The sequence below is a fragment of the Musa acuminata genome, chromosome BXJ1-10, assembly GCF_036884655.1.
Source record: "Musa acuminata AAA Group cultivar baxijiao chromosome BXJ1-10, Cavendish_Baxijiao_AAA, whole genome shotgun sequence".
Lineage (NCBI taxonomy): Eukaryota > Viridiplantae > Streptophyta > Magnoliopsida > Zingiberales > Musaceae > Musa > Musa acuminata.
The window spans coordinates 1,009,180-1,028,448 of NC_088336.1; the positions used below are offsets into that span (position 1 = coordinate 1,009,180).

General features: G+C 37.5%; 1 protein-coding gene across 1 annotated transcript in view; it reads right to left on the reverse strand.

The window, feature by feature from the left end:
• LOC135595141 (uncharacterized) overlaps positions 1 to 7,086 on the reverse strand; it is a 51,382-nt gene extending 44,296 nt beyond the window's left edge. The window contains exons 1-3 of the mRNA XM_065085663.1: positions 6,601 to 7,086; positions 505 to 702; positions 64 to 336 (exon numbers count right to left, since the gene is read on the reverse strand). Coding sequence (XP_064941735.1) covers positions 64 to 336; positions 505 to 702; positions 6,601 to 6,909 — 780 coding nt within the window. The 5' untranslated portion in view covers positions 6,910 to 7,086. The remainder of the gene's footprint in view (positions 1 to 63; positions 337 to 504; positions 703 to 6,600) is intronic.
• Positions 7,087 to 19,269: the final 12,183 nt, after the last annotated feature.

Here is a 19,269-nt window from a genome sequence, read left to right on the forward strand (position 1 = left end):
CATATAAACTTGTCATATGCATTAGTGCCTAGGATGCAAAGTAGGGGTCATAAAAGATTATACCTTGATCTTGAAATCTGGATGCTGATTGACTGCTTTCAGAAGGCATGGGGTAGTACATTTTGCAATCCAACGAGCAGCAGCAACCATCCCACAATGAGCATATCCTAGGACTAATTTTTTCACACCACCTTCATCTAAAACGGAGTGGTGAAAAGGGACCACTGCACCAGTTGCAGCTGTCAAAGTGTCTTTAATGCTATGGGTTCCTCGTATCAGCAGAAGAAAGCATTTGGTTTCCTTGTCATCTAAGATTGTGAAAGCTGGTTTCAAAAGCTACATAAAGGAAGCAACCAAGAGAACATTCCATAAATTCCAATTAGGCAATTTTACAGATGTTCTGAAATCCATATAATTTTATCAATAATATCTTCCCACCATCTTCACGGAACAAAGAAAGGATAGTTGTAGGTGCAGTGACTAATGATATATGCTAATCCTTACCCCTGCCTTAGGCTCTTGAAGAAGTACATCTTCTGGTGAATAGCCAGCAGACTCCAGAAAAATTGGAAATGGTCTCTTTGAGAAAAGATAGCAGAGGTTCAGCAATCTTAATAAACGAATCAATTCAGCCAGTACCTCAGGCCCCTTGAGTTCTACACAATCACTACCAGCATACACACTTGCGACATGCAGATTACCCTGAAATTGCATGCAACATTGAATTGATCATTGATAAAAAAACAAACAAAACTATATGTAATATTCCATAAAAACTAAATCAACCAAAAATTTGATGACATCCATTAATTGTAATTTCATACGGTTGATTTTTTTAATAAAAAAAATTTGATTTCACATTCTTCATCGACTGTTTATTCTTCATATACTGGGTAAACATTGGTGGGAGCCTCGGGTATATTCTTTTTTAATTCTCCATGGACCATTTTGCTCAGTTTCATCAAAAATGATGGTCGACTAGAACACAATTGTTGGTAAACATAGCAATAATAACAAAATTAATTTAATCGAGCAATCTCCTTGATTGGTACTCCACTGCAACAAAACTTCTACAAATATAAACATCCTTTTTCTATAGATAAGAATCAAAACTGAGGGCAGTCACCTAAAACAGTTTTGGCCTTCCAAAAGATGAAAGGTAACTTCTGCAAAGATAAAGCATGTAAATAAACATCATAAAAAACTAAAAGTAATTGTATGCAAATGTTAGGATCCCTTGAATTTTTGGGTCCTAAACTTGATGTAAATACATGTCTCTTTAGAGTTTCCTAGTCTTAGTAGGAGTCAGCTAGGGTTCTTATTTAGGAATTGCTCTTTTTTAGGACTCCTTGTCCTAGTGGACTAAGGATTAGAACTCAATAATATATGGGTGTAATGCCTTTGGCTAGTTTTTCTCTCTCAAGTAATGAAATATCATTTAGCCTTTAGCTAACAAGGAGGCCGATCCCCTTGAAGCGATCTTATCACTTTTCTCTTTTTTCTCTACGATAAAACCCTAGGGTCTTATCATCTGATATCAGAGTAGCGTTCCTTGGAGTGTTCGCAGCGATCCCTCACATTGCCCTCGGCACTTTCCAATGGTGTTCCTCGGTGTTTTCACAGCGATCCCTCATGCTGCCCTTAGTGCTTCCCAGTGGTGTTCCTCGGCGTTTTCGCAGCGATCCCCCACGCTGCCCTTAGCACCCTCTAGCCATGCCCCTTGGCGATTTCCTTGGCACTCGCTCGTGGTGTGCCCTTGGTGTTTCCTTGCGGTGTGTCGTCATCGACGCTGCCATAAACCGGTCCTCTCCAACACTACCATGCCTCTTCGACGCTGCCACAAGCAAGACGCTACCTTAAGGCCAACGCCATGCTACCAACAGCCACACCAAATAGGGCAGTGCTCATGCCCTTGACTCGAAATCAAAAATAAGAGTTAGGGATTACAGATCCTATAATCGTACGCAATGGCTACCGACAACTCAATAAAAGCCCAATTGGAAGCTTTGGAAGTCAGAATTGAGAACCGGCTGCAAGAGACTCTTAATGACTTCAGAAAGAGTTTATTTGAGAATTTCAACAAGTTTCAACAAAATGAAAGTTTGACTCCTGCAAGTAAACAATCGAACCAATCTGGAGATATAGGAAAAGGGTACCAAGAGCATGATAAAAGCTATCCACGCATGAAGATAGAATTTCCATAATGGGAAGATACAGATCCGACCAATTGGATTTCTAGGATAGAAAAAAAATTTCGCTTTCATAAAACTCCAGAAGACTCCAAAGTGGAAATAGCTTCAATCTAATTAGATGGAGACGCTATCCAATGGTATGAAACATATCATGGAGTTCCCTCATAGGAGCAATTCAAGAAAGGACTTCTTGTTCGCTTTGGATCCTCCGAATATGAGAATGTAGATGGGCAACTCGCAAAAATTCGTCAGACTTCTACGGTACTAGAGTATCAAAGCCGATTTGAACGACTATCAAATCAAGCTAAAGACTAGTCCGAACGGCAATTGGTGGGTACATTCATTGAAGGACTTAATCCAGATATCCGATGTAAAGTTAAGGCTCCCCAACCTCACACCATGACCGCTGCGATTTCTTCTGCACGATCGCATGAGGAAAAAATCAATATGGAGAATCGCCGAAACCAAAGTGTCAATAAATAGGTGATCAGTAAGCCAAATGTCATAACTGTTCCGGTCCAAAACCCTAACACCCGAAGACTAACCCGAGAAGGAACTTAAGGAAAGATCCGCGAAGGGTTTGTGCTAGCATTGTGATGAAAAGTAGAGTAGGGAGCACTGATGCAAACAAGGGAAGCTTTTGATGATTGAACCAATCGAGGAGGAACCTGAAGCTGAGGCTATAGACTCCGATCATGAAGGTACGGATAGTGATGAGGATATTGAACCAATCACACATAATGTTCATGCACTAGCTGGCTACTCTAATCCACAAACTATAAAAGTTGAAGGAACTTTGAAACATCAACCTATTACTGTTTTAATTGATACCGGTAGCACTAACAATTTTATGAATAACAAGGTTGCTACACGATTGTCCTATCACATTGAATGTTGTGATAAATTCGAAGTAAATGTCGTTGATGAACGGATTCTAACTTGTGATAGCAAGTGTTCCAAGATAAAATTGGTTATGCAGGGCTAAGAATTGCTTGTGGATTTTTTCTTAGTACCATTGGAAGATTACGAAGTTGTGCTCCGAATTGATGGTTATCAACCCTAGGTGATGTCTCTTGGAACTTTTCTAAACTAATCATGAAGTTCTTTATCAATGGAAAGCAGGTAATCCTAAAGGGAAGGCATGGTAGTAAGGTCACAACTATTACCAGCCACCGAATGGAGAGGGTTCTTCAAAAGACACACCATGGATTTTTGGTATAGCTACAAAGCATTGAAGAGGAAGCTACAGTACACGAACAAAACGAAGATATTCAATTATTACTCCGAGAATTTACAAATGTATCCGTAAAGCCGCAGGGACTTCCACCTCTTCGACCTCATGATTACCGAATTCCAATACTACCTAGGAGGGCACCAACTAACGTTCGGCCCTACCGATATCCACACCTCCAAAAAACCGGAATAGAGAAAATTGTTAAAGAAATGGTTTAAGGGTCATAAGAGCTAGTGTTAGTCCATACTCCTCTCCAGTCCTATTAGTAAAGAAGAAAGATGGCTTGTGGCGAATGTGTGTGGATTACCGAGCACCTAACAACATGACAGTGAAAGACAAATATCCTATTCTGATGGTAGATGAGCTGCTAGATGAATTGGGAGAAGTACAAGTTTTTACTAAACTGGACTTACGATTTGGCTATCACCAAATTCGAGTACATGAAGGCAACATTCAGAAAACCGTCTTCAGAATACATAATGGTCACTATGAATTTCTAGTAATGCCTTTTGGGTTAACCAACGCGCCCTCTACTTTTCAGAGTTTAATGAATGATATATTTCGAGCTCCCCTTCACAAGTTTGTTCTAGTTTTCTTTGATGATATTCTGATATATAGCACATCCTTAGAAAGTCATTTATTACATTTACGAGCTATTTTTACTATTCTTCGTGAGCATTGTCTTTTTGTCAAGAAATCAAAGTGCAGCTTTATGCAATCTAAGGTTGAGTATCTCGACCATGTTATCTCTCGAAAGGGCATTGTAGTTGACCCTTCTAAAATCTAAGCAATGAAAGATTGGCTAATTCCAAGATAAAATTAAAGCTCTAAGGGGATTCTTGGGGCTCAGGATTATTACCAAAAGTTTGTGAAAAAGTATAGCAAAATCAACGCTCTCTTGACATTACCTCTGAAGAAGGATACATTTAGATGGATAAAAGGGGCAACTCAAGCTTTTAACTCTCTGAAGACTGCAATGACTACTACACCAATACTTGCTCTACTCGATTTTAACAAGTTATTTGTGATTGAGTCTAATGCTTCTAAAGTAGGTGTTGCAGCTGAATTAATGCAGGAAGGCCATCCCATTGCTTATACTAGTAACGCACTTTCCCCCTCTCATTTGAATTTATTCGTTTATGATAAGGAAATGTTAGTCATTGTTCATGCAATCACTAAGTGGAGACCCTACTTAATTGGCCGATGGTTTCAAATGCATACTGATCACAAAAGCTTGAAATATTTCCTTAGAGCAAAAGGTTTCTTCTTTGGAGCAACAAAAATGGGTCACCAAGCTATTTGGATTTGACTATGTGATTATTATACGAAGGGGAGTGAGAATTTAGTTGCAGATGCACTTTCCCGCCTTCCAAAACAAGCTGACCTAGTGGCTATTTCTATTCCTACTTTTGAGACCTTAGGAATTATCAAGAAGGAATGGTTAGATGATCCTGAAATCCAGGATATTATTAAAAGGCTAGAAGAAGATCCGATTTCTATTCCTAATTACAATTGGGATTCCGTGTACTTACGCTATAAGGTCGAATTGTTTTAGCTCCACATTCTTCTTGCCAAGATATAATTTTGAAGGAGTTTCATTCATCATCAATTGCAGGTCATTCTGGATTTCTTCGTACATACAAACGTGTTCGTCAACTTTTCTATTGGAAGGGTATGAAAAAAATAATCAAGAAATTTGTTGCCGAATGTGATATTTGCCAATGTCATAAAAGTGAGACAGTTGCTACCCTAGGTTTGCTTCACCCCCTCCCTAATTATGCTCGAACTGACATATCCATGGACTTCATTGACGGACTTCCATCATCACAAGGGAAAACTACCATCTTTGTAGTTATGGATCGGCTTACGAAATACACTCATTTCTATGCTATACGACACCCTTATACAGCCGCAAGTGTTACCAGCACTTTTATTGAGAACATAGTAAAATTGCATGGAGTTTCACATTCCAATGTTAGTGACCGCGATAAAGTTTTTATTAACGCCTTTTGGACAGAGCTTTTTCGCTTGCAGGGTACCCAGCTGAATATGAGTACTGCTTATCACCCGCAAACAGATGTGCAAACCAAACTATTTCAAATGTTTTACCAGTGATAAACCGAAGGAATAGACCAAATGGCTTCCTTGGGTAGAATGATGGTATAATACCTCTTATCATTCTTCTACTTAAATGACTCCTTTTGAAGCAGTTTATAATCGAACCCCTCCCACAATTACAAAATACATGCTCGGCTCTTCTAAAGTTGATCAAGTGGACAAGGAATTACTTGACAGGGACAAAATTATTCAGCTTTTAAAGGATAACCTTATAGCCTCACAAGCAAGAATGAAGCAGCAAGCTGATAAATACCGAAGTGAACGAGAATTTGCAGTGGGTGATTGGGTTTTTCTTTGTCTTCATCCCTACAAGCAGACTTCTATAAAGTGTTGAAACGCATTGGTCCAGTTGCCTATCGCTTTTACTTGCCTTCAAGCTCTAAGATACATCTAGTTTTTCACGTTTCCTGCCTTAAAAAGAAGCCAGGTGAGGATAAGGTGGTGCAACACCATTTGTCAGACATTTCTTCCACTAGTGAGGTTTAAATTATATCGCAAACCATACTTGATCGACGGATTGTGATGCATCGCTGATATCCTATGACTGAAGTACTAGTGCAGTGGACCAACTTACCAATTGAAGATGCCACTTGGGAGTCCTATAAGGCGCTGAAAGAGAAATTTTTATAGTTTGTTGCTGCTCAGCCTTAAGGACAAAGCTGATTTGAAGAGAGGAGAAATGTTAGGATCCCTTGAATTTTTTGGTCCTAAACTTGATGTAAATACATGTCTCTTTAGAGTTTCCTAGTCTTAGTAGAGGTCGGCTAGGATTCTCATTTAGGATTTGCTATTTTTTAGGACTCCTAGTCCTAGTGGACTAAGGATTAAAACTTTGTATATGGGTGAAATGCCTTTTGCTAGTTTTTCTCTCTCAAGTAATGAAGTATCATTCACGGAGGCCTATCCCCTCAAAGTGACGAAAGGAGGCCGATCCCTCGAAGCGATCTTATCACTTTTCTAAATATCGTATAAAAAGAATAATCAACGCTTGCATACGAATAGAGATGTTAGAAGAGAGAGCGAACAGATAGTCCACAGCGATCCAAATGCACTTACCTGCCGCCTCATCAGATATTTAATCCCGAAGGCCAAATCCCCGATCGGCCACTTCCCCAGCGTCTCCGAGTACGTGAAACGAAGAGTCTCAACCAGCGTCGCCACAGCCTCCCGCCACGTCGCCGGCGGCTGAGCCGGCCTACGCGCGATCCTCCTCCTCCCGGCCGCCACTCTCTCCACCTTGTGCACACTCCCTCCACCGCCATGATCCTCCTCCCCGTCCGTCCTCGCTGCAGCAATCCTCCAGCTAAGCAGGAAGTACAGCACCACCGCCATCCCCGCCGCCGTCGCGACCGTCGCCGTCGCCATCGCCGATTCTCCCGATAGACACCTCCAATCCGCACACTAAACCCTAAAACTCTCCATCTATGAAGACCAGATAGATCCCTCATTCGCCATTAGAGGCGCTCTCGAGATTTCTCGGAATCTTAGAAGGGCAGTCCGAGTTAGAGGGAAGCCCGTCCTAGTCACAACCAACATATTGGTATTCCTAAACGACCCTCATCCAACTTCGTCCTTCGCCTTCAAATTTAGTAAATCTTCGAACTACCCATGAGGGTATTTAAGTCGATTAGATGCATCGTTATCGGTAAGGTGGCGCCTGTACGCGTTTGCACCGACACGATACGCAATTGCTGCGTGGGGCCCATTGCGCCGCGTCGCTTTATAGAAGAATTTAACCTAACCTGGCCAACGCCCTGCGGCTTCCGGGACCCAAAGCTGCACCCAGGGTGTGTCGACGGATGGAAACAGAGTCGGTGAATTTTTCTTTCCTCTCGTCTTCTTGTATGTGTTTTGGCTGGTAGATGAATCGGAAAAACTGGTAGATGAATCGAATCGGATCCACCTAAGATCAGAATTTGAATATGATGAATCGGTGATCCAAGTTTCTAAACTCCTCAATAGAATTCACATAAAAAATACAATCCCACTAATAGGATCCGAAACGATGATCCAAATCACAAAATTTTGAATTGGGAAAACACTTCCAATTTTGGTCCACATCGGGATGCTACTTTGTACGTCCACTAAGAAATTATCGGGAGACATTTGCTATATTTTTATTCAAGAGTTGGTGGGCGTGCAATGTCACCCACACTTGTCTCCATCTTAACGAAAAAAACATTTTTTTTTTGGGGTCAACGAATAAAACAATTACAATATAAGAACATGATGGGTTTGACAGCATGGTTAGAATTATTCATTTAAGGATATATGGTGCATCAAAAAAGATGTCATCATGAAACATCAGAATTTTAAACAACGTAACATAATTAATTGGAGAGGAAATGGTGGGTCAACCATTGGCTTTGGATAAGGTGAAGATAATGACGTATTTTGAATGGTGCAATGTTTTTCCAGTGGTGTGTAAAAGGAATCTTTAAATAGATTATTGTTAGTGCACAAGGGAGGTTGGATTCCCGGTAATCTCTCTTGTCATACATATCTTATGTTTGGAAAAAAAAAAAAAAAAACTTAATTCAAAAGCAAAGCAAAAGAGGTAATCTACTATTCGTTATATTCTTTAGTAACAAAAATTATGTTATTCGATCTCAAACTTATAAGCTAGAATAAAATTTTAAGTCTTGAATGGGTCAGTTCAACCAACAAATATGTTACAATTTAATCATCATCTTTGATCATTGATTGTAACATCAGATCAACCAAACCAACGTATCTAAGATCCATTCAACTTATATAATAATGTTTGAAAAACTTTACTATTCATTAGGATTAGGATTGATAAGTAATAGAAAATATAAAGTCAATCGGTCAATCATTCCTGATGTCAACGCCATGTTAGGTCAACACCCTTCTTCCAGTAATATGCTATGACAAATACATCGATGTCCGGAAGAAATATGTTATGATTTTCACCGATCCAAGGGTAAGATATAGATTTACTAGTTATAGGTGTCTTGCAATAATCACATGAGTGATGACACATGTGACGTAATAAATAGTTTTTTTACTTATTATTATTATTATTATATTTTCTCACTTTATATTACTAGATGAATAAATATATTATGATGTCTATGGATCTATGTAATGGGAATTAGATCATGATGAGATCACGATAATGAGATCGATTCACATCTAAACACATACCATAAATAATCATTGTCATAGGTTACTCGAGAGGGACATCGAGATAACTGGACAAACTAGTGGAACATGTTAGAAGATTAGACGTCGAGCTGGAGGATCGGTCGACGTATCGGCAAAAGGCTTCGGGCCATGAAGAGAGGAAATTATGCTAAAGAAATTTGAGTTGTGGAGGTCAACTAGTCGATTGGGCAATAGGGTACATGAGAGGATGATACGCCGAAGAATAAGATGAAGCGCCAATGAACCAATGAAATGCCAGACAATATTTGATTTAGCTTTGTAATAATTATCTAGATTGAAGTAGGTTTTAGGTATAATTGGGTTGGAATTGGACCAACTCAATTAGGGGTAAATTGGGCCCAAGTTTGAGCTGTGTTAGGCCAAGTGAAAGGCTCAAACCATGCCACTGACCCAACAAGTGGAACCGTCGGTGGCATAGTCTCCGAGACTATGTTAGGTGATGGTACCACCCAGACATAGTCTCCTAGGCAGTGGTACTACTAGACTGGATGGTGGTATCACCTAGTGTTAGTGCTGTAGGCGGTGGTATCGCTAGTACCCCGAAAACTGATTATGAGATATTTTTAAGCTCCAAGTTTGAATCCACTTAAGGCCTATAAATACCCCTCTCAGTTAACATGCACAAGAATTGAGAGCAAAAAAGGAAGAAAACGTTGTTATAATCTTGTGAGAACTCCTCTCAAACTCTAAGCATTAGTAAAGTTTAAGAGAAGCGGTAGTGGAGGTGTTAAGGTTCTCTCTTGAGCCTGTCAAAAGGAGAATCGAGTATAAAATGATAGTTGATCTTCGCTTGTTGAAAGAAAATTAGTAGTGGAAGCCGGTGGCCTCGAGTAAAGAGGAAACAAGAGTGGATGTAGGTCACGACGACCGAACCACTATAAATCGGTGTGCATTTCTATTATTATCATTTACTTACTTTGCAACTGCTTCACTTCCTCCTTACTTTGCTTTTACTACACATACAAATAAGCATTCAATTTCATGTTATCCTCCGAGAATGGTTTTTATCGTACAAAGAAATTTCAAACCGATGTATTTATCTTGTGCACTAATTTAAACCAACACCCCCCCCCTCCCCCTCTGAATGCCTCTCTTGATCCTAACAGTTGGTATCAGAGCGACGTTTTTTTTCAATTTGGTTTAACACCTAAAAGAAATGGCTCTTTTCAGTTGTCAAGAGAGTCACTCTATCATTCGTCCTCCTATGTTCAATGGGACGGATTACACATATTGAAAAACTCGGATAAAAGTTTTCTTACTTTCTATGAGCTTCGATTTATGGAATATTGTTGAACTTGGTTTTCAAACATCTTCTAAATCTATGAATGAACGGAGTAATTTTAAGAAAAATATTTTTCTTTGAATGCAAAAGCTATGAATGTTTTGTGCCTTAGACAAAAATGAATTTAATCGTGTTTCTATTTGCGAAACCGTTTTCAATATTTGGCACGCTCTTGAAACGACACACAAAGGTACTAGTAGAGTAAAAGATTCTAAGATAAATCTTTTGATGCGTGATTTTGAATTGTTTCATATGAAACCAAGCGAAACCATTGGAGACATATACACCCATTTTATGAATGTCATCAATGGTTTAAAAGCACTTGGTAAAAGTTTTTCGAATCTTGAACTTGTTAATAAAGTTTTATGATCTCTTTCTAAAAATTAGGATTCGAAAGTAACAGTAATACAAGAATCAAAGGACTTGAACCATTTTTCGATTGAAGAACTTATCAGGTCTTTGATGCCCTATGAACTTATCAGATCTTTGTCTTGTATTGAACATGAGAACTACCTTCTAAAGAATAAGAAGGATTTGACACTTCGAATAATAGAATACCACTTGAGTGATGACTCAAGTGATGATGATGATGACCTTGAACTCCTCACAATAAAACTTAAAAATTCTTAAAACAAGAATCAACGAACAAAAATGAACCTAAAAAAAAGAAGCTACAAAAGAAGAAGAAAACACTAAATGTGGCTTGGGACGAATCAAGTTCATCTAAAGATGAAGAACAAACAAACAAAAGCGAGGTGGTAAACTATGTCTTAACGGTTTTCGATAATGAGATAACCAAAACCCCTTTACTTTATTTTGAAATTACTTGATGCATTTCATGAGTCTTTTTTAAATTAGTTTAGAAAAATTATATATAAATTATTAAAAAAATATTAAAAAAATGAGACCATGCTTATCTTTCTTTGATTTTGAAAATGATTATGAAAATTACATGTTTTATGATAAAGGAACAAAATGTTAGATCTAATGCTTGTACATCTAATAAGATTAATCTTATATATGTTTTTAAGAAGTAATAATGTGTATCTTAATGATTTCCATATTGCTTTTTCGTTTAAAAATATTTTATGTTTAATGAAATCATACTTGATAATTTAATGATGCATAATGATTTGAAATGTTATGTTTTGAAATTAGGTGTTATACTTTTGATCTTATATCTTTCATGACATGATTCCTTTGTATTTATGATTTGTATATCTCATGATATAATTGAATCATTGATGTAAAGAAGGAAAATATATTACTACAACAAACAAAATGATTTTGATTAAAAATGCTTTATGAAATCATGCTTGATGAAATAATGTTATGATGATTTGAAATCATGCTTAATAAGTTTATATTTTAAAATTATGCATGATGATCTTTGTGACGATGAACTTTGATTTTAATCAATGATGCATGTTTTCATTTGGCATAAAAACTTGGGCATGCTCGTAAGAAATCAAATCACTTAAAAGGAAAGCATTTTTCTTGAAATTTTCTTTTTCTCTATTTTATCAAATTTTTAAAAAGAGATTAATGAATCTATTTATGTTATTTTATGAATCTCTTGAACTATTAAAGTAATTTTGATGATTTGACAATTTGAATGAGTTTTATCTATATCATGATCGAACTTGAATTCTTGGAATCAAAACTTGATAGTTTCTTTATATGAATCAAGATCCCTCACTTTTTATTCTCGAATGATAGTTTCTTTATATGAATCAAAACTTGATAGTTTCTTTATATGATTCATGTCATTTGGTATTCATATGATCTTATCTTTCATGATATGATTTTTACTATGCAAGTTCTCATCACCAAACTTTTCTTGTTATCCTTTACGTGATGATTTGAAAATTGATAAAAAGGGAAATGAATTGCACTATTATATTGTTATTCTCCTCTTTTTTCCAATGACAAAGGGGGAGAAAGAATTGCTACTATGCACATCTCAAAAGAGAACCTAAATTTGCTACCTAGCATAATTCAAGAATAAGCAAATCATGCTAGTGTGTACATCGCAAAAAGAGGCGAACTTGCTAGCTTGCTCATCTCAAGAGAGAAGCAAGAAGTACTATCTTGCAAATCTCAAGAGAAGCAATGTTTACTAAGTTACATATTTCAAGAAGATGCAAAAACATGCTATCTTGTGCATTTCAAAAATTACTAGCTCAAGATGCAAAATTTAGAAACTTGCACATTGCAAAAAAAAAAGAAAAACTTGCTAGCTTGCACACTTTAAGAAAATGCAAAAACAAGCTATCTTGCACTTCTCAAAAGAGAAGAAAGAAACTCACTAGCTTGAATGTTCTAAAGTGATGAAAATTTTGCTAAATAGCTAAGCCTTCATATCTCTAAAACTTGATAGTTGCACTTTTCCTTTTTGTTGATGACAAAGGGGGAGAAGATACGATGATATGAGAATTATACATGGTAGGATTTAATATACTTTAATATTTTGATACCATGATTATTTGAAATATTTATGATGATGCATGCAATATTATGATTAGTTCTTTCAATATTCATGAAGCATGCAATGATGAAATATTCATGATTAAATTTGCTTTGACTTGAATTTAGTTTTAATTCAAGGTTCTATCAATATGGCATATTGATAAGGGGAGTTAAGGTTAACTTCGTCATCAATTGGTTATTATCATCAAAAGGGGGAGATTATTGAATCTCAAATTTTGATGATGAAACCAATTGATACTATTTATGATTTGATCTACGTTTTGAGTGACATAGGAAGCTTCTATCAGGGAGAGACAATTAAAGAAGGAAGAATCATGTTGGGCCGGAGTGGAACATGTCAGAAGATTAGACGTCGAGCCGGATGATCGGTTGATGTATCGGCGGAAGGCTACGAGCCATGAGTTCGGACATTGGGCCAAGAAGAGCAGAAATTGTGCTAAGGAAATTAGAGTTGCAAAGGTCAACTAGCCGATTGGGCAATAGGCCGTAAGAGAGGATGATGTGCCGAAGAATCGGATGAAGCATCGATGAACCAATGACATGCTGGACAACATTTGATTAGCTTTATAATAATTATCTAGATCGAAGTAGGTTTTAGGCATAATTGGGTTGGAATTGGGCAAACTCAATTAGGAGCCAGTTGGACCCAAGTTTGGGCTGTGTTAGGCCAAGTAAAAGGCCCAAACAATGACTCAATAGATGAAATCATTGGTGGCACAATCTCCGAGACTATGTCAGGCGGTGGTACTGTCCAGACTAGTCTCCGATACTATCAAGCAATAGTACCGTCTAGACATAGTCTCCCAAACGATGGTACCACTAGACTAGGAGGTGGTACCGCCCAGTGTTAGTGCTGTAGGTGGTGGTACCGCTAGTATCCCGAAAACCGGGGATGAGACAATTTTCGGCTCTAAGTTTGAATCCATTTGAGGCCTAGAAATACCCCTCTTATCCTTAGTTAACATGCATAAGAATTGAGAGCAAAAAAGGAAGAAAACACTGTTGTAATCTTGTGAGAACTCCTCTCAAACTCTAAGTGTTAGTAAAGTTTAAGAGATGAGGTAGTGGAGGTATTAAGGTTCTCTCTTAAACCTGTCAAAAGGAGAATCGAGTGTAAAAGGATAGTTGATCTTCGCCCATTAAAAGAAGATCAGTAGTGGAAGCCGATGGCCTTGAGTGAAGAGGAATCGGGAGTGGATGTAGGTCACGATAACCGAACCACTATAAATCGGTGTATATTTCTATTATTGTCATTTACTTACTTTGCAATTGCTTCACTTCCTCCTTACTTTGGTTTCACTATGCTTACGAACAAGCATTCAATTTTAAGTTATCTTCCGAGATTGATTTTTATCGTACGAAGAAATTTCAAACTAATGTTTTTATCCACTGCACTAATTCACCCCCCCCCTCTTAGTGCCACTCTTGATCCAAACAAGGATGATTCTAGACTGAGCTATTCAAATTGTTGGGTTTAAGTTATACTTCTCCACAAGTCTCAAACCCCAAATGGATGACCAAATTGAAAGAATAAACTCACTCCTCAAGCAATATCCTTGGCACTATGTGAGTGCCAACCAACGAGATAGGGTGAAGCGATTGGACATAGCCCAATTCTCCTACAACTTGTAATGGAGTTATGCGTCCAACAAGAGCCCCTTCGAGATCATTATAGGACAACAACCGTCGACTCCTCACACCTGTTGAATCTCAGATTTTGATGATGAAGTCAATTGTAATTTGTTTGATCTAATCTATATATTGAGAAAAGTGTGCAGGATTAACTACGATGGCAGTAAGACAGAAAGTAGGTGTTATGCCGGAGTCAAGATCGAGATCACGTTGGGAGTTCGAGAGTTCGTCGGAAGTCCGGACTTTCGTCGGAAGTTCTACATGAACCAACTGAGAAGTCCAAGAGCTTGCTATAGAAGCTCATCAGAACTCACCAAGAAGATCGTCGTAAAGTCCAGGAGCTTGCCAAGAGTCCTCCGGAGCATTGCCGAGAGTTCGTCGGATGTTTGTCGGAAGTACGCCGGAAGAGCGATTGATGCATCGGAACAAGAAGTGCAGTAAACATATCTTAGTTGTCGTAGTTAGAGTGTAAATTAAGTTAGGATTGAAAGGTAATCCCACTAACTTAATTAGGGGCCAATTGGGCCCTTAACAGGCCTAAATTGGGCCGAAAGAAGCAGCCCATTCGGCCCTTGAATTCCTAGCCGGCGGTGGCACCACTTGGGAGACTCGGTCTCCCAGGAATTCTGGGCGGTGGTACCGCCCTTGTCAGGTGGTAGTACCGCTGACAGTTATTGCTGCCAACGGTGGTACCACCCTTGTCAGGTAGTTATTGCTGCTAGCGGTGGTACCACTAGAGCTCGATCTTCGAACTGTGTCAGGCGGTGGTACCACCCAGATTGAGCGGTAGTACCACCCAGTGTCAGATGTCAGGCGGTAGTACCGCCCAGTAATGGTGGTGGTACTGTCAGGACCCCAGAAATCCAGGATTAGACACCTTTAGGCTCCATTTTTGAAGCCATTGGGGCCTATAACAACCCTACCCTTTCCTGCATGAAAGGGCATGAAACCTATTGGCATAATCTTGAGTTCTTGAGCTTTAAAGTATTGTAAAGTTGAGTTCTCCTCCTTCATTTCTTAACCTTGTAACCATGCAAGAAAGAGGAGTGAGACTTGTAAGGGTTGTCTCCTAAACCCGACAAAAGGAGAAAAGCTGTAAAAGGTGGTTGGCCTTCGCCTATTGAAAGAAGGCCTCTAGTGGATGTCGGTGATCTCGTCGGATGAGGAAGCCGAAAGTGGATGTAGGTCACATTGACCGAACCACTCTAAAACTCGGTTTGTATTTACTTTGAGCAACTTTCGTTTATAGCAAACTACCTCTCCTCCTTTATGTGCTTTAAGTACATATATATACACTTTAACGTAAACATCTTCCGAGATCGGCTTTAATCATATGAAGACTTTACGAAATTGACGCTTTTCATTTGTTCAATTTACATTGCTGCAAATCACCTTAGTCTTCTCTTGCACTTTCACAAAAGTTTTCAAGTTCAAATTCTTTCCGCAACGGATTGAATTGAAACCATTCTCGTTGGAATCGGTTTTAATCGAAATAAATTTTTTAAAATAGCGAAAGTTTTCCGTTGCACTAATTCACCCCCCTTCTTAGTGCCGCTCTTGATTCTAACTATTAGTATCAGAGCAAGGTTCACTCTCGTTTGGTTTAAAACCCAAGAGAGATGGCATTTGCCGGCAATCTAGAGGGTCATTCGATTACACGTCCGCCCATGTTCAATGGGACGGATTACATATAGTGGAAGACTAGAATGATGATCTTTCTAATTTCAATGGATTTTGACCTTTGGAACATTGTCGAAAACGGTTTTCAAAAGTCTTCTCTTCCAATGAACGATTGGAATGAGTTTGAGAAGAAGACTTTTACTTTAAATGCCAAGGCTATGAATGCCTTGTTTTGTACATCAGATAAAAATGAGTTTAATCGAGTATCGATTTGTGAAACGACTTTTGATATTTGACACACATTCGAAGTGACGCATGAAGGCACTAGTAGAGTGAAGGAGTCAAAAATTAATCTTTTAGTTCATTCTTATGAGTTATTTCGAATGAAACCAAGTGAGAACATTAGAGACATGTACACCCGATTTACGGATATCGTCAATGGTCTAAAAGGACTTGGTAAAGGTTTCTTGAATTTTGAACTCATTAATAAAGTTTTAAGATCCCTTCCAAAGAGTTAGGACCCTAAAGTCACGGCCATTCAAGAGGCCAAAGATTTAAATAATTTCCTCTTGAAAAACTAATTGGGTCACTAATAACCTATGAAATGACATGCAAAGCTCATGAAGAGCTTGAGGACACCCTTCCAAAGAACAGAAAGGATATAGCACTGAGAACATAAGAAGATCACTTAAAGAAAACTCTAAGTGATGAGGACTTTGACGATGACTTGGCACTTTTAACAAGAAAATTCAAAAAATTTATTAAAATAAATAAATTTAAAAATGACACCAAAAATAAATTTAAACCTAAGAAAGATCAAGTAATTTGCTACGAATGCAAGAAACTAAGACACTACAAGAGTGAATGTCCCCAAGCCAAGAAGAGAACACCAAAGAAGAAGACGCTCAAGCGTATCTAAAGAAAAGGAGCCAATCAACACCGAGCAAGTTGCTCACTATGCACTAATGGCCATTGGAGATGAGGTAACAAGTTCAATAGATGCAAATTTATCATTTGATAAACTATTAAATGCTTTTCATGATTTATTTGATGAATGCAAATCAATTAGTAAAAAATATAAATTGTTAAAAAAGGAGCATGATTCTCTTGTTAGTAATTTCGATAAATTAAAAATTGAGCATAATGATAGTTTAGCTCCATGTATGAAATGTCATGATTTAGAAATACTTCAAAAAGGAAAACTTGCTACTCAAAGATACCTTGAAGAAATTTGAGGTTGGTAGCAAGTCCTTGAACATGATCCTTGCCAATAAGTGTCACGTTCATAGAAAAGACAAAATCCGATTTGTGAGTAGCTCTCACCATAATCCATCCACCTTTGTTAAAGGCCCTACCTTGCATGTTTCACCCCAAAAGAAATGTAACTTTTGTTACAAATTTGGGCATGTAGCTTATCATTATCCATTCAAGAAATGTAGTCAACATAAATTGATTTGGGTTCCTAAAAGAACCTCAAATAACTCAATGCAACATGATATGCAATTTAGATCGATTTTTGAGGCACCCAAGGTCAAATTGGTACCTAAAAATCATCCTCTTTTGTAGAAATGTATACTATCACAGCTAGGAGTAAGAGATGATACCTTGATAGTGGATGCTTAAGGCATATGACCGGAGATCCATCTCAATTCTCTAAGCTCACTAGTATAGACGAAGAATATGTCACCTTTGGAGACAATAACAGGGGTAAAATCATTGGCAAAGGAACCATAGGTAACAAATCCAACTTCTTTATTGAAGATGTATTGTTAGTTGATGGCTTAAAGCATAACCTCTTGAGCATTAGTCAATTGTTTGATAAATGATATATTGTTAAATTTGAATCTAATACTTGCATTATTGAAAAATCATACAAAAACACATCTATGATTGTATTAAAACAAAATAACGAATACACCATTGACATTAATGATCTTTGCAATGAAATATGTTTTTTGGTTTTGAATGATAATGCTTAGCTTTGGTATAGGAGATTAGGTCATGCTAGCTTGAAACTAATCACCCAAATTTCATCTAAAGAACTTGTAAGAGGAATTCCTCGTATCAAGTTCATCAAAGATAATGTGTGTGATGCTTGTCAACTAGGAAAACAAATAAAATGTATCTTTAAACCTAAGAACCAAATAAGCACCTCTAGACCTTTGCAATTGATCAATATGGACTTGTTCGGATCAATTGTTACATCAAGCCTAGGAGATAGCAAATACGCATTTGTTATCGTGGATGATTATAGTAAATACACATGGACTTATTTTTTGGCACACAAAAGTGAATGCTTTAGGTATTTTTCTAAGTTTTGTAAACTTGTTCAAAATGAAAAGTGTTTTATGATTTCATCAATTCGAAGTGATCACGGTGGTGAATTTAAAAATCATGATTTTCAAGAATTTTATGAATCTAATGGATACAACCATAACTTCTCTACTCCAAGAAATCCTCAACAAAATGGAGTAGTAGAAAGAAAGAATAAAAATTTACAAGAAATGACAATAACCATGTTGAATGAGCATAGCCTACCCAAATATTTTTTGGCCGAAGCCGTAAACACGACATGCTATGTCATGAATAGAGTTCTAGTAAGACCCTTACTCACCAAAGCTCCTTATGAGTTGTGGAACAACAAAAAACCCAATATTTCATATTTTAAAGTTTTTGGGTGTAAATGTTTTATCTTGAATGAAAAAGATGCCTTAGGAAAATTTGATGCTAAATCTGATGAAGGAATTTTTCTTGGCTATTCTTCTATTTCTAAAGCATTTTCTCTCTTTAATAAAAGAACTTTGATTATAGAAGAATCCATTCATGTTGTTTTTAATGAGGTTTTCAAAATTAAGAAAAATGATTTTGATAATGATGTTAATTTTGATGCTTTGAATTTAAATGAAACCCTTTCTCCATCTAGCAACTTAGATGCTACTTCCGAAACATCCTTACCCAAGGATTGGAAGTATATAGATGCTCATCTTAAGGAGCTAATCATAGGAGACACATCTAAAGGGTTCAAACACGTTCTTCTCTTAAAATTTTTTATGCCAACGCCGCTTTTCTTTCCCAAATTGAACCTAAATGCATTGACGAGGCCATGAAAGATGATTCATGGATCATCACAATGCAAGATAAGTTAAATCAATTTGAGAGAAATAAGGTGTGGAAGCTTATTCATAGGCCAAATGACCATTTAGTTATTAGTACTAAATGGGTCTTTAGAAACAAGCAAGATGAATCTTGTATCGTGGTTAGAAACAAGGCTAAATTAATGGCCAAAGGTTTCAACTAAGAAGAAGGTATCGATTACGGAGAAACCTTCGCTCCTGTGGCTCGATTAGAAGCCATAAAGATGCTCCTTGCCTATGCTAGTAGTAATAATTTTAAGTAATTTCTAATGGATATTAAAAGTGCTTTTCTTAATGGCTTTATTTCCGAAGAAGTTTATGTTGAATAACCTCCCGGATTTGAGAATGATAATTTCCCTAATCATGTGTTTAAATTGA